The sequence below is a fragment of the Simochromis diagramma genome, unplaced genomic scaffold (genome assembly GCF_900408965.1).
Source record: "Simochromis diagramma unplaced genomic scaffold, fSimDia1.1 OVJJ01000382.1, whole genome shotgun sequence".
Taxonomy (NCBI): domain Eukaryota; kingdom Metazoa; phylum Chordata; class Actinopteri; order Cichliformes; family Cichlidae; genus Simochromis; species Simochromis diagramma.
In genome coordinates this window covers 260025-275169 of record NW_024386734.1, presented here as the reverse complement: position 1 = coordinate 275169, position 15145 = coordinate 260025, and the positions used below count along the sequence as shown (strand labels likewise).

Below are 15145 nucleotides of genomic sequence, written 5' to 3'. Positions count from 1 at the left end.
CCTCATGATGCTTAATCGACGTAATCAACCTTAATTTGATGCAGTGTGAAAAAAAAATGCACAGAAATCAATTCTTTTTCAAGAAATATTAAATAGATTCAACATCTTTCTTCAACAAAATTGCAGACTGCACAGATGGTACCTTCCCAAAGGAAAAAGTACTATAGCTTACTAGGGTATATTAGACTTAACAGTTACTATATGCAGTAATGGACTTCTATACATTTTACATCAGATTAAAACTTTGGGTGTAAGATTCAGATAAATATTAAATAATTAAAAGCGAGACATTTTAAATGAGAATAAGAAAGAAAAGTATGTCTTTGTGCCCCCTTTTCCCTGTTCATGCCCTATCGGCCCCCCTGGCTAAACTTTGCTAGATCCGCCCCTGCACAGTTACAGCCGTCAGCTGCGTAGAAAAAGATCCTGGTGTAGAAAGTAATATTAAATAAATTCTAACAACAGCTGATCAAGCTTAAACGTGCTGCTGTTGTTTAGCCGCTGGTTTCCTCTTTCTGGTGCAAAGTGGGCCAAAAGCAAACAAGAGAGACGGAGTCGCGACAGAAAAGCCGATCAGCTGATCGTTAAGCAGTTTCATGATTGAAGTAGCAGCCGGAGAGCGAGAGGCAGTCGCTCGTTAAGCTTAAGCAGGAATGCTTTACAAACATTCAGAGATGGACTTACACACTTGCTTTACTTCTCTCGGGATAACTTTGGTCGGAGATGAAATGCCGGGTTGCTAGTGAATCTCCAAATGCTCCAGACCACCGACAGGTCCCGCATGCCACAGCCGCTCTATCACGTGATGCATACTGCTCCGACGTGCTAACGTTCTGAGGTGAGTTACGGCGTGTTGCAAGTTTTGTAAGGTGCTTTCCTGATATTTAATGGATCGGATTACATTTTTTATTTTTCTCCCGATATCCGATCCAGTAATTTAGGTCAGTATCGGACCGATACCGATACGTAATATCGGATCGGTCCATCTCTACTAGATACTAGTGCAAATTGCATTCATAATAATATCAAATGATTGTTTATTAATTATATGTAGGAGCAGCAGGATGAGACAGTGGTTAGCACTCTTGCCTCACAGCAAGGTGCTGGGTTCAAATCCACCATCTTTCTGTGTGGAGTTTGCATGGTTTCTCTCCGGGTGTACAGTTTGCGTGGGTTCTCGCTGGGCACTCCAGCTTCCCTGACTTCTAAAAACAAGAGTTGCATGCACAAATGTAAATTTATGTTGGATTCACTCAGATAGGCTGTGGTGTTTAAATGGTTGTTAGTTGGTGCTAAAGTGTGACAAGAAAATATCCTGCTACACTATTAAACCTACATCACCAGGTTGAACTGTTAACACAAGGCAGGATGGATCCATGCTTTCATGTTCTTTACACCAAATTCTGACGCTACCATCCAAATATGGCAACAGTCATCGAGATTTATCAGACAAGGCAACACCTGGTGTGGTCTTCTGCTGCTGTTCAGAGATGCTCTTCTGCATACTTTGGCTGTAATGAACAGGTACTTGAGTTACTATGCATTATTATCAGCTCGAAGCAGTCTGGCTGTTCGCCTCTTACCGCTGGCATCAACATCAGTAGATATTTTTTATAGAAGTTGAAAAAAATTCCACTAAAATCTAATACGCCACATTTGACTTTTCCATATTTTCTGGATACTTTGTGTTTGTTTTGGTAATATATAACATCTGACCCACATTGTCTCACACAGGTATCCTGATTATTAAATGAATAATAATAATAAAAAAAACTAGAATATGAAAGAGAAGACTTAAATGAGACCAAAAATGAAAGTCGTAAAACAGACTATAGTTACACCAAGAGCTTGATAAAGAGTGATTTAAGGGTGGACTTGTAAAATCTATACTGAACTATAATGAGTGATCTGGATGAGGGCTTGGAGAATGACGAAGGAGAGGCTTGCAGACAAAATCATGTTGTGGAGCTGTTTTATGGTTTCCAGTTAGTTTGTGTTTCTTTGTTAAAATTTTGGTCCCGACTGTTGAAACAGTGATGTGTGAATGACAAATTTGCAAAACTTGATGCAATCACATAATTAGACAAGTTAACTAACTTATATTGTAGTTACACTAATTATTTCTCACAACTCAAGAAAACTAAAATCCTGTCAGGAGTTAATCTACTGACACTCTTGTTTTATTTTGAAGGTTAAACACCCGTGGTTTTCCGGTTCTAGTGTAGCCGTCTGACTTCGCTGCCGTCCACCCGGGGAAGCTGAGAGGGAGGGTCGCCTACTCACAACTCAGACGGACTGAAGTTAGTTGGATTCTGTGCATGAGGCTGTATTTGGCGGGCGGTGCTTCCTGTGTCAGAACCGCTGGAGGAATAAAAAGCTTGTGGGTTGTTTTTTGTTTAAAATGAAATAAAATGCCTTTCATTACATTCCACTGCTAGCATCTAATACGAGCACTTATTTTCAACCCTTTTCAAAATCAAAAATATTATTAAAAACATTTCTGTGGTTCTGAGTAGTTATTTATCACAGTTATGTCTTAATCTATAAATAAAAGTATTACATCTATTTTAAATCTATTTTCTTAGCTATTTTTTAATAGCTTAAATTATCATGTCAATTGTATATTTACGCAAAGATTTGAAAAGAAATATTGAAATTACAAACAAAATAAACACGTGTAACCATTGTAAAGTTGGGCAAAGTACATTTTGAACATTTTTAAAAGCTTGAAATGAAAAATGTATTAAAATGTTTTTTTTAATCTACGACAGGGGTGTGAACCGAAATTACAATAATTTTAAGATAAACTCTTGACTTTTTGCTGTATTTACATAAGTTTTAAACCTGATAAAGTGTCTTTTACAAAACTTTTACATTTTACATTTTTTGTTTGGGTTCCTAGAAAACATTTCACTCAGTTATATGTTTATTAGTAACACCTTGGTGGCAAGTGGGTTTTGATTTTGGACTCAACTATGAAGATAAAATATATGGCAAACAATGGCAAAAATAAAGTCTCTGGGAAGATGGAAGAACAAACAGGTGAACAGTAGAGGGCTTAAAAATTCTCATAAATAAATGAATACATAACATTTTTAAAAGGGAAAAAATGCCGATCAAAACTTTGTACTACAACTGAATCTGTCTATCTGTGCAAATCAAAAATGTTAAAAAATAAAATCTCCTTGGAAAGGTCACGTGATTAATACAGAAATGGTCTTCCAACACAATGAAAGCACAGAACGTGTGAATGAGCTACGGAGACATTTTTATTATTAATATTAGTATTTGGCTCACAGAGCCTCGTCTTGCTCTGCGTGTTTGTTTTGCAGCTTCGTTACTTACTAATCACGTGTTTTATCAGCTCCCAGAAGCTTCAGGATGTCTGATTCCAGGCCGGGAAGTGGAGCTCGATTTAGACCGGTCTCACGGGAATATTATAGGGGACGGTTCAAAGTCTACATCCCTCCCTCTCTGCCTCTTTCTGCTCTCAGTCAGAGGCATCTGGAATCGCTGCGGATCGGAATCCTTTTCTCTTTTTTATTTGTTTCAGGCGTCAAAAGAGGGCAGGGATGCCTGTTTGTGAAGTGAGTGAAAAGGGTCCACGAAGCGTTTCACTCAGTGGAGGAAAACTTTGAACTGGAACTGGGATACTTGGAAGATAATTTGGATTTTTCTCCCCGGATAAAATAGTTTTTCTATGGTAATTTCACAACACGTTTAAAGCTGCTAGAAGCGTGAATAATCCACAGGCTACCTCAGGAGGTCCGGTGTCCTCTCTACAGAGATATTATGTGCGCGCTGGAGTAATTTTTCCCCTCTCTGGGTCCAGGGATTTGTTTTTTATTTTTCTAGTGAGAGCAGGGCTGAGCTGAGGGCAGAGGGGAGCTAAATGCGGCTGACTGGCGACCCTGCACCGGGAACCATGAACAGCAGCGGGTCTGGCAACTTTCTGCTGGTCCCCATACCGGAGTACCCCCTGCTGGACTGCGTGCCCAACAAGACGGTGAAGATTGTGGTGCTGGGAGCGAGCAACGTCGGGAAAACCGGTACGGGGAGGAATGGAGGGGGGGTTATACAGGTTGAATTGTGAAATTAGGATTCAAATGAATGCGGGAAGTTTTGCACGGGAACTAAAGCTGATTTGACGCGTTGTGGGGAACTACTCTGGGAAAACTGTGGCTTGGATTTTAACATGACGACTATGAACAATCCTGCATGGTCCGTTCTAATTAAAATATCCTGATTAATTAAGGTAGAAATATTTGCAAATGCCTTCCGAAAATGCATACCGGTAATGATCGCCAGGGGGCGACAAATCCCATTGTTTACATGATCAATTTAACTCGTTTCCGTCCACTTTAACGGCTCTTAATGAGTATATCAAGTTGTAGTTGAAGTATCTAAATAATTTCACAGAAACTATACGAATCAAAAAGTATTTATTGACAATTAAAAGCCATGCACTGATAACTTTACTCAAGCATTTTGGACAAAAACAACTGATGAGCAGCAAAGATTTTAGTGCATGCTAGGCAAATGTATTTTTATTTTTATGTTAAAAGTGCATGAGGTACTAATTAACATAAGCACCCATTATATGGAGAAATATGTGTGTGCCAGATTTAGGCACACACTCTAATATTCATTTGCATTGCCTGGCATGTTAATGGCATTAACAGAGGGCATAATCAAAATAAACATAGAAAATATATATACCACTATCAGTGTATTTATTCATTTGCATCAGTTAATGAATCCATGTTTATCTATTTATTTTAAGATTAGTTTAAAAAAATGTAAAATATATTTTAGGAAGTAGTGCTTGGTTCTGCATTCAAACTCTTATTTTGAAAAGTCAAAAATGGGGAGTAATTTGGATATCTTATCCACTCAAAGTAACCTATCAAAACAGCTTAATATTGGCATTGAGTATAGTCCTATAAGTAAATGTAGCTACATATTGCTATAATGTAACTACCTGAGTGGGACCCTTCAGAATAAAAGTATCCAACATGAGGAAAGGAAAGACTATAAATGGCAGCTTCTGTTCGATTGTTTTATTTTAGATTTCAGGAATCTTTAAGCATACGGCGGCTTCTCAGAATACATTTGATGCCCTGCAGTCAGAAAGCGCAGCACTGGCTCTCAGTAACAGACTAAACAGATCAGCCAGGGGAGCAGCAGAGAGTAAGCTTTAGTACAAGAGGCTCATTTATCTCACTGGAGGTAAGAGACTGAGCTACAGTTATAATAAAGCTCAGATTGGAACATGAGAGCGAGAAGGCTGCAGAAAGCGAAGGAAGAGCTAAAAGATTCCCACAGAAATGATCAGTTCATCAGTTAGTAGTAAACATTCAAAGTAGTTGTGGCCCACATGATGCACCCTAATGATGCCGCTGTGATATCACCAAGGGAGCCTTAACTTGAGTTTATGACTTGCACTTTTATGATGCATCGGTGTCATGAACCACAGTTGTGGTGTTAAAAGACAAAAACATTTTACCTGACACAAAAGGCGTAATGTAAGATGCAACCTGGTTGCATTATGGGAAATATAGGAACCAGGATTTGTGGGTGCTCCAATGGCTCCAATGGCTGTCCTACCACATGTCCAGTATTTTAGAGGTGTCTTGTCTCACTGGTCAATGATTAAATGACATGTTGAAGCTGTTAGCTGATAAGAAATACTTTTAATGTTTTTTAAAATATCAAAATGTAGTTAAAGTTTATACTGCAGCCTATTCATTTAACCTTTTATCAGACAGCACGTGGATGCTCGAAGTCGAAGAAGTTTTTACATGGTTAGGGCAGCACTGGGTGTAGAAGAACAAACTCACACATGCATTAATACAAATGCAGTCGTGTGAAAAACAGAGTTTCATAGGAGTTTCTGCATGCCTGTGGAAAAAAAAGTAGACTGCATGATTTAATAGCTTGTAGCATTTAGCAGCAATAACACAAAGTTATTGTTTGTTGACTTTATTTCTCCAACTGGAAGAATTGTGACTGACTCTTCTCTGCAAGGATTCGTTCATGCACAGCTCTCTTAAGGTCTCATCACAGCATTTCTGCCAGGTTGAGGTCTGGAATTTGCTTTCTTGTCTTTTTCAGCCATTCTGTTGTAGATTTGCTGCTGTGTTTAGGTCCTGTTGCGTGACCTAATTTGGCCCAAGCTTTAGCTGTGGGCCAGATGTCCTCACATTTGACCCTTTGGTATACAGAGGAGTCATGATTTACTCAGTGGTCCTGTGGCTGCAAAACAAGCGCAAATCATCGCACTTGACAGCTGTAATGGGATGTTTGTGCTGATATGCTGTGTTTGGCTTTCTCCAGACGTGGTTCTGTGCATTATGGTCAAACACCTAAACTTTGATCTCGCTTGTCCAAAGGACTTTGTTTTTGGTTTTCAGAAGAAACTTTGCAAGCCAAAGCCGTGCTGCCACGTTCTTTTTAGAGAGAAGACACTTTCTCCCTTTAACCCTTCCAAACCGTCCGTACTCGTTCCGTCTTTTTCTAATTGTACTGTCAATACTTTACATGCCTCAGTTGGCATAAATGTTAGACTCTGTTAGCATAAATGTTGGACTCTGAGATGGACCTCTGCGCTTTTTTTTTTCTTTTTTCAGTTTCTCTGAGCAAAGAATCAATGCACACACAAACTAATAAAGCTTTCTTTCAGTTTGAACCTTTTGATTAGTATTGGTCCTTTAATTTCATGCCTTTATCTGAAATAAGAACAATAGTTGTTAATATGAAGCTACAAGTTATCTCTTGAGGCATGTGGACCATTATTATGTTGCTTATATCTCTTGTGAGTCCTTTATTGTTTTAAATCCAGTCACTGAATCACTCCAGTGACCTTTTTGTATGTATTATTCATGGTGTCATCTGTTGGTAGCCTACAGAAAGATAAACCTCTCCTTTGATGGAGTGAATGGGGTGGTATCCAAATAGATATATTAAGCCAAACTCCCACTCCCAAAAGACTGAAAGTTAGAAAAACAGTGTTCAGAATCCAAACACCCAGAGGTGGATGAGGCAATCATTTACCAATAGAAGATGATTCAAATTCTGAGTATTGGTGAATCATTTCTCCCTTCAGACTTTTGGACTCTTTTGTTTAGATACTAAAGTCTTGAAAATCAAACTTATGTAGCAGTGCTCGGGGAAAGTGTTAAATAGATCAAAAGGTTACTGCAGGGCATTTGATTTTTCTGTAACAGAGGTTTGGATTCTGGACAAACTCTGTGCTCATTCTTCTTGTTACTTTTTATTCTTCTTTTGCATCTCTAATTTTTCTTTTTGTTTCTTTTTAGCTTTGATTGTTAGGTTTCTGACCAAGAGGTTCATTGGTGATTATGAAGCAAACACAGGTGAGTTTCTGCACATCTGACTGTACTCACTGACTGAGTTCCCTCTGTAAAAGTCCACTGTTATAGAAAAAAAAGTTGATCCGTTCATCAATCCGCCTCAATCTCTGTGTCTGCAGGGGCACTCTACTCCCGAAAGGTCACGCTGGAGGGTGAGGAAGTGTCGCTTCAGATCCAGGATACACCCTGTGTCGCTCTCCAGGTAAACAGGGGGCTGTAGCCATGTCGTCATCCTGGAGATTAGTTTGCATTATGCTAACTGCATGAAAGTACCAAAATATAACTGAAACATACAGACGGCTGATATGACAGGTTTCAAACTTGATTTAGAAAGTTATTCAAACTATTTCTAGATGTTAAAATTGAAAAAAAGAGAATATTTTGGGAAACTGCTGCAAACATCTTTGTTCAGATCTTGTGTCAAAATGTCCTTTAACCACACCACAAGGAAGCACTGAGTATATAAATGATCATAGATCAGTTAGAGTTAGCTTGATGGGGTCAGAAATGTAGGAGATAAGTAAGCCACCATCAGGAAATTAAGGCACTGGCTTTAACTGAGACCTGTTATTGATTAGTTCGTAATTATTGTCACTTATCATGATTATGAGGTGGGAGGCTGCTGTGGCTGTGTATCGTTCTTCCACGTGCTACCGAGGCCACTGTTTGGCTATCTCAGGTACAAAAGCCTCGCCTACCTTCTCTTCAAATGTTTTATTTATAAAGGGGAACAAATCAGAAAAAAGCTGATGATGATGATGCACATACAATTATATCCTAAAAGTGTGTTGTTTTATTTCTAAGCTTTTGTACCATTATGATTAGAGTTACCCGCCTCTGTGCACATAGTTCTAGATTCATTTGCCAATAACACGACTGACATTTGTTCTTTTCCTTCGTTTTTTTTTTTAAATATCCTGTAGATATAACAATAATATGCTGTTGTGAACTTCCTTGACTGTGATAATTTGGATGTGAAAATCTGATACTGTGCTAGCTTTAATTTGTGGGGTTAAAAAGTTCCAAAGGGATATCTCTTTCTTGCATCATTGCCTAATTTAGTAAAATTCGTACTCCCAAAGTCCCCAAATATTCCCATTAAAAAAAGAAAAAAAGAAGTTATCTCAAAGCCATTTTAGGAAAGTATTGAAGTATGAGGAAGTACTTCAAATACAATCTCCTCACACATGATGAGTTTAATGAGTGCAACGTGCCACACAGCTTATCCTGCTCAACAGCCTGTTTACAAAACCAAGCTTCAGAGCTGCTCATTTCCTACACGGGGGGAGATAACAGGGCAAGGAGGTCTCTCCTGGCAGGCCGGACCACCTCTCAGAGATTAGACAGAAATACCTGACGTGTGAGAGAAGCATGAGTGTTGAATGTGTGTGTCGAGGTCAAGCAGTTAAGGGCTTTTTCGTAACCTTTTATTGGGTGTTTTCTAAAATGTGGTGTTTTAAAAAGCAAATAATGGAAACACACTTTGCTTGGTAAATTTGTAGGTGGAGTTCAGATAAGAAAATAAATTGGGTGGTCTGATGGATTGAGTTCAAAGTCAGAAACAGCTGGCACGTGTCCACAAGGAGGCATTAGTCATGGAAATGAACGTTCTAGTACAATTACTATGTGCTTGGCCACTTTGAACAGGAAAATCACCGTGGATGGGTTTTAAACAATCATAACATCACAGGTGTGAAATAGTTATATTTGTTTGTGTTGGGCATGATTTTTTTTGTTTTTGGTCTGACGTGTTGCATGCAATTCTGCAGCACGTACAGTTGTGTTCAGAAATCCAGTCATCGTGAGCATACGCAAGAATGTCACTGTAACTTTGGTCTTTTAATGACTTTAAACAACAAGAACTAGGTGTACAAATCTGAATTTATTGTAGACTTTCTCTGAACCACACATTCTCAAATATATACAAACATTCATGTGACTAACTTCACAAGACAAAGGCCTTTTAACTTGTTGTTAGTGATGATTGACTACAACTAGTTGTTTCCCTTTGTCAGCATAAAAAGGATTTGTTTGACAGCACTCATTGGATGGACAACAGTCAGAACAATGAGAGAGTTCAAGCAAGATCTGAGAAGAAGAATTATAGATTTTCACAGGTTGGGAAGGTCTCTTGGAGCCATTTCTAAACAACTGTAGATTCCAGGATCATCAATTCAAACAACTGTACATAAGTACAAGTTATTTGGATGTGTCAACACTTTGCCAGGGTCTGGAAAAAGATCCAAACAATCATCCTCAAATGACAGGAAACTAGTTCAGATGTTCAGAAAAAAAAAACGAGGGACCATGAAGGCTGCCATGAACTGCTGGAACACAAACATCACTCTCCTTAGTCAAGTCAGTTTTACATCGCCATGGACAAATTTGCAGCTGCCCAAATACCAATGGTACTGAGACATTGTACAAAGTAAATTAAATAATAACGGAGGAGGACTACCGCCAAGTTCTTCAACTTCATTACAAATCAACAACTGGATGGTTGAAACTTGGATATAATTCATTCTCTGAGCAGAACAATGATTCCAAACAGACATCAAAATTTGTTTTGATGGATGAAGCAGGCTAGCATTAAACTTCTGGAACAGCCTTGCAACAGCTCAACCTAAACCAATTTTTGTGGATTATGCTTAAAAGCCGCGTCTGTGCCATCAAACCAACCAATTTAACTGAACTCTACGAATTCTACCAAGAAGATTGGTCAGAAATCCAGAAAGAGTTATGCCACAAATTTGTTGATGATGACAAAAAGTATCTGGTTGACATACAACTTGCTAGAGACCTTTAACCAAGTATTAATGGGGGTGAGTGCATATTTTTGAGGCTGTATCTGTATAGAAGAATAAAATTAGAAAAGAGAGATAACATAAACATACAAAACTTAGGCCATGCAATAATGACAAATGGAAAAAAGGGGCTTGAAGGAGCAGTCTATGATGGGAAATCTGGATCTATAGCAGCAAAACTAAATGCACAGTAGGGTAGACTGAAAGACAAAGCCACTGCCTCCCATTCTACTTATAGAAACTCTAGCAACGAGAAGTAAGCCTGCAGTCTGAGAGCGCGAAGTTCTCTATTACTCTAGGATTGCGTGGTACTGCAAGTTCTTCAAGATACGATGGTTCCTGATTATTCAGAACTTCGTGTGAAGGAGAATTTCAAATTAAGTTCTAGATTTGAATATGATCCCCTTTCTAGTACCTGTTAGCAGAACTACAGAATGTTACTGTGTGTTTTACAGGACGATGCCGAGGGTCTGTACTGTCAGGAGCAGATCAACAGGTAAGACTGGAAACACACGAATATGAATTTGAATTAAACACAGTGCACTATGCTAACCTCCACTATGATAACTGGGCCTGCAGGTCAATCTACTGGGCAGATGGATATGTGCTGGTTTTCTCCATCACAGACCACAACAGCTACAGAACCATCCAGCCACTGTACCAGCATGTCAGACGTATACACCCCTCTGGAAACATACCGGTTATACTGGTTAGTTATGCAATCATTAGAAACAACCTGGAAAAAACAACAACCTAGTGATTTTCTTTCAGTTATTTTATTTTAAATGTCTCTGTTTCTGTTCATTCAATCTTTAGTGCAAGACAGACCAGACAATACCAGACACCTACTAACCCCAATCCTATAATCTAATCTGTTGTGTCATCTGTAATCTGCTGCAGGTTGGCAACAAAAGTGACCTGCTCCGAGCCCGACAAGTGCCTGCAGATGAAGGCGAGACGTTAGCAGCTTCATTAGGTGGGAGTTTCTTCTACTTCTGTACCACCAAACCTTTGCCCACTAATCAAAAGAGATATTTCTTCAAAAAGGAAGCCTGACTGCTCCAGTTTGTGGGCATTAATGTGTTAAAAATGTCCTCTACTAGCAATAAAACATATCACAAGGCTAAATGTTTAACACATAATATGTCCTACCACTAAATGGTAAATGGACTGGTTCCTTTTACTCTACCAGAACACTTTTTACAACATGCTTTATTCACCGATTCATACAAATGCTTTTTCTATGCGCAAGTGCATCAGAGAGCAGCCTGGGGTTAATATCTTGCCCAATGATATTTTGGCATGCAGACTGGAGCAGCACAACTTTGGCTCTTTGCAAGTATCTGCACAGATAGCCTGCTAATGCTAAGCTAACCAAAAATCCAGAGTTATTTTAAAGCTGAATGAATGCCAACCACAGCCCATCAGTATCGATAATTGAATTGGAATCACTAAATCTTATCAATTCTCAACAGTGGTAGCTGGTGTTGAGAATTGAGTAACATCACCATCTATCCTCTGAAAATCTTCATGTAGTTTCAAATAAAAATAAAAAAAGGTTAATAGCATATATGTTTATCTCTCTGTGGAGTCTAGAAAGTGCAACTAAGATCATTAAAAAACATAATTTCATCTCACTACTCCGATTGAATTGTGAAGTAGACAACGGTAGCATAAATAAAATATTCTTTTTCAAATAACCCATGAAATTTAGAGAGTGGACAAACAAAATACAAGCCATTTATTCAGGCTGATAAGACTCCAAAATGCAAAGAAGTGCACCCCAGGTTCATGAAGAAACAGAAAGAGCAGAGATGACAAAAATACAAAAACTGAGGGGGAGGAGTGGACTATTTATACACATGAGAATACGAAAGAAGGAGACTAATGAGTAAAATTATTGTTTCATGTAATGTGGCATAAGAGTCCTAAATGCAAATAAAGGCACACTAAGGCTGCATAGAAACGCACAGCGAGGGTAAACTGACAACTAAGGGGAAGGACTGTACTGTTTATACACATGAGGAAATCAGACAAGTGGAAGGAACTGGTGGAGCAAAACACAGGTGAAGACGATCAGTGACATTGAGACAGGAGAGTAGGGTACTGTAACTCAAGCACAAGACACAGGAGACAAATAACTAACAAAGTAAAAGATGATGTGAATACCTATCGTGAAGCAAGGGAGCACAGAAACAAGAATGAACAGGACGAGGCAACAGAAAGTGGACTAATTAAACTATAAAAACAAGTAGCAGCTACAGCTGAAATATAACAACTAATGGCTCAAAATGCTGTCGAATAAATGTAAATAAAAACTAACAAACTAAGAAACAAACTCAGCGTTTAAGTTCAGAGTTTTTCTATAGTTATTTTTAGCCAATCTCTTCTTTACCTTGTTTTATGTAAATAATTTCATGGTCATAAAAATATGACCATGAATAAAAATCTTGACCCCTTTATTGATTTAACTTCTCAGACCTGTATATACAGTATGTGATTTATCTTAACTATATACTGCATGATATCTAATGAATTACATTTCTGTGCTAAAGATAAGAGTGGCCCTAATCTGAATGTTACTTCTGCTCACAGGAGGAGTTTACTTTGAGGTCTCAGCCAGAGAAAACCATGAAGGAGTCCATGCTGCCTTCCTACATCTCTGTCAGGAGGTGGGACTTTGTTTTTGCTGATATTTGTTAGTCCAAAATATTAGAATTTGACTTAGCTATCAGTGTATTCTGAGTCCAACCAACTATGTGGGACTTTCTGCTTTCTGTGAAAATGGATTTCATTTCCCCTTGATGCCCATAAATACAGAAAACACAGAAAACCATGTGTTGGCCCAGAAAGGATCACAAAAAGCCCATAATAGACTGGTTTGTATATTTGTTTTTTCTAGTGGAGTAATTTTTGCCCAAGTGGTTTGTTTCATTTTGGGTATGTTTAGACTTTCTGCTTCCTTTTGTGGCGCTACAGAGAGTAGGTTCCCAAACGCTGGCTTGTTGAATCATTGTGTAAATCTGCGGTTCTCTGTAGCTTTTTGAGTCTTTCAGGTCATTGTTTTGGTTTTTAATTCCAGCTTTCATTAAGTTTAAAGTTTGGTTTTAATGGTGTATTTTTTGGATAAGGTTTTTTTTTTTCCTAATACAGACAACGCTTGAGAGATTTCACATGACAAGGCAGGAAGTGGTAGTGGTGATATAAGTCACACTCACTTAATTTTGATGGAGTCTGGGAGAGTGGTTATCAGATTGCAGGATATGAGATCTGTATGGGTGCTGCTAATTGTCACATGAGGAATGCATGAAAATATTTCAGTGTTTTGAGCAGCAATAGTCCTTTGAAGGGAGTGAAAATAAGCAGTAAACACAATACTAACATTGTATCAAGCTTATATGGTCAACGTGCTGTTCCTCTACACTTACTGTGGAGGAACGTCATTAATTCAGCCAGGTAACTTCAGGCTTACCCCACCTGTTGCTGGAATATATCGTCGTGGTAACTGCATATATAACCTTCTGACCAATCAGTTCTCCACAAAAGTGTCACTTTTCCTGAAAGTGTGCTGACAGAGTCTAAACCTTTTCTGTAGTGCCTAATATCTTTGTGTTTCCCTGATAAGCTTTAGTAATAAAGACTTTTAGACTTAACTTTATTCCTTTTTTTTGTTTCCTGTTAACTGCAAACATATTTACAACAATTTTATTATTATAAGCCCTTAAATGTCATCTTAAAACAGGACACCTGTTTGAACTTCTGTGATATTTTAACATAGTCTAAGCCTTTGTTTGAATCCAGTGGAATATAAACCAGATTTGATTTCAAACATTCATTCAAACTTAATTTTCTTCCAGTACTGACTTGAATTAGTTTAGCAGGCATCAGTTTTAAATTGCAGCAAAACTGACTTGTTCTCATATGTGATTACATTTTGGCAAGTCTGTCTGTCTTCTGTCCCGCAGGTGATCCGGGCACTGGGAGGAGGGAATGGGGAGAAGAGAAGAGGAGGACTCCACCTGGCCAGACCCAAATCTCCCAACATGCAGGAGCTGAAGAGGAGGTTCAGGCAGGTCCTCTCCTCCAAAGTCAAATCAGCCACGACCATCTGAGTGCAGTACTGGCTGAAAAATGACAACCTGCAGCCGGGCACGTGGCGGAAATAAGAGCTAAAACGCCAAAGGGAAAAAAAAAAAATCACAAGAAGAGTTTTATGTTTGGAGATATGGAGCCATTACTGGCATGAAAAGACATGGTGTGTGTGGTGATCAAAGCTTCTCGAGAGCACAAGGAGTCCTGATCAGATGGATGAAGCAAAGCCTTTCTGGCAGGCGAGCTCTTCTGGAAGGGACTTGTGGTCAACACAACCTCTTTCCAGACTCGAGTACAGCAAAGACGCTGCCCAAAGCTGAAATGACAGATACGGCCAAACAAACAGCTTGTGTTGTATCAGAAACTTTGCATGTTTGTCATGAAAGGCAGCAGAACTTTCTGACACATTTATGTCTTATTTCTTTCCGGTTAAAAGCCAATGAATACATCGTGAACAAAGTGAATTAAATATACCAAAAACAGCGAAGACGTATCAGATTTATCCGGTTTGTTTTACATGACTCAACATCTCTTATTTCATCTCTCAACTGTGTTACATATTCATTGTTTTGTTTTGTTTTTTACTTACTGGGGAATAAAATGTTACTCAAAAGACATCGTTTTGTTTCTTTTTCCTATCCTGGGGTCAATCCAGTTGAGAATGACGACATAGTTCAGTGTTTCTTGAAACCAAATATATGAAATATGAGTCTCCTTTCTCTCTGAGACATGGTGTTCTGAACTAAAACAGGAAATGACCCAACGAGGCAGGCGTTCAAGGCTATAAGCTGAGACAAATGCTGGCATTTGACGACAGGAAGGAAGTCCTTTTATAACAAAATAAACTCCTGATATTTATGGAAGATCAATGCTGTC

At 38.6% G+C, this 15145-nt stretch overlaps 1 protein-coding gene across 1 annotated transcript; it reads left to right on the top strand.

The window, feature by feature from the left end:
• Window positions 1-3372: 3372 nt before the first annotated feature.
• On the top strand, window positions 3373-14886 carry rasl11a (RAS-like, family 11, member A). The gene is made up of 9 exons (XM_040031607.1): window positions 3373-3703; window positions 3833-4049; window positions 7320-7376; window positions 7493-7575; window positions 10633-10673; window positions 10757-10886; window positions 11078-11153; window positions 12773-12849; window positions 14143-14886. Exons 2-9 carry the CDS (start codon window positions 3893-3895, stop codon window positions 14287-14289), a joined length of 768 nt encoding a protein of 255 aa, XP_039887541.1. The 5' UTR covers window positions 3373-3703; window positions 3833-3892; the 3' UTR covers window positions 14290-14886.
• The last annotated feature ends 259 nt before the right edge of the window (window positions 14887-15145 follow it).

Coding starts and splice junctions, on each gene's coding strand:
- rasl11a (XM_040031607.1), top strand. CDS start 3,893: ATGCGGCTGACTGGCGACCCTGCACCGGGAACCATGAACAGCAGCGGG. Junction 11,154..12,772: donor GACGTTAGCAGCTTCATTAG/GTGGGAGTTTCT, acceptor TTCTGCTCACAG/GAGGAGTTTACTTTGAGGTC. Junction 12,850..14,142: donor TCCTACATCTCTGTCAGGAG/GTGGGACTTTGT, acceptor TCTGTCCCGCAG/GTGATCCGGGCACTGGGAGG.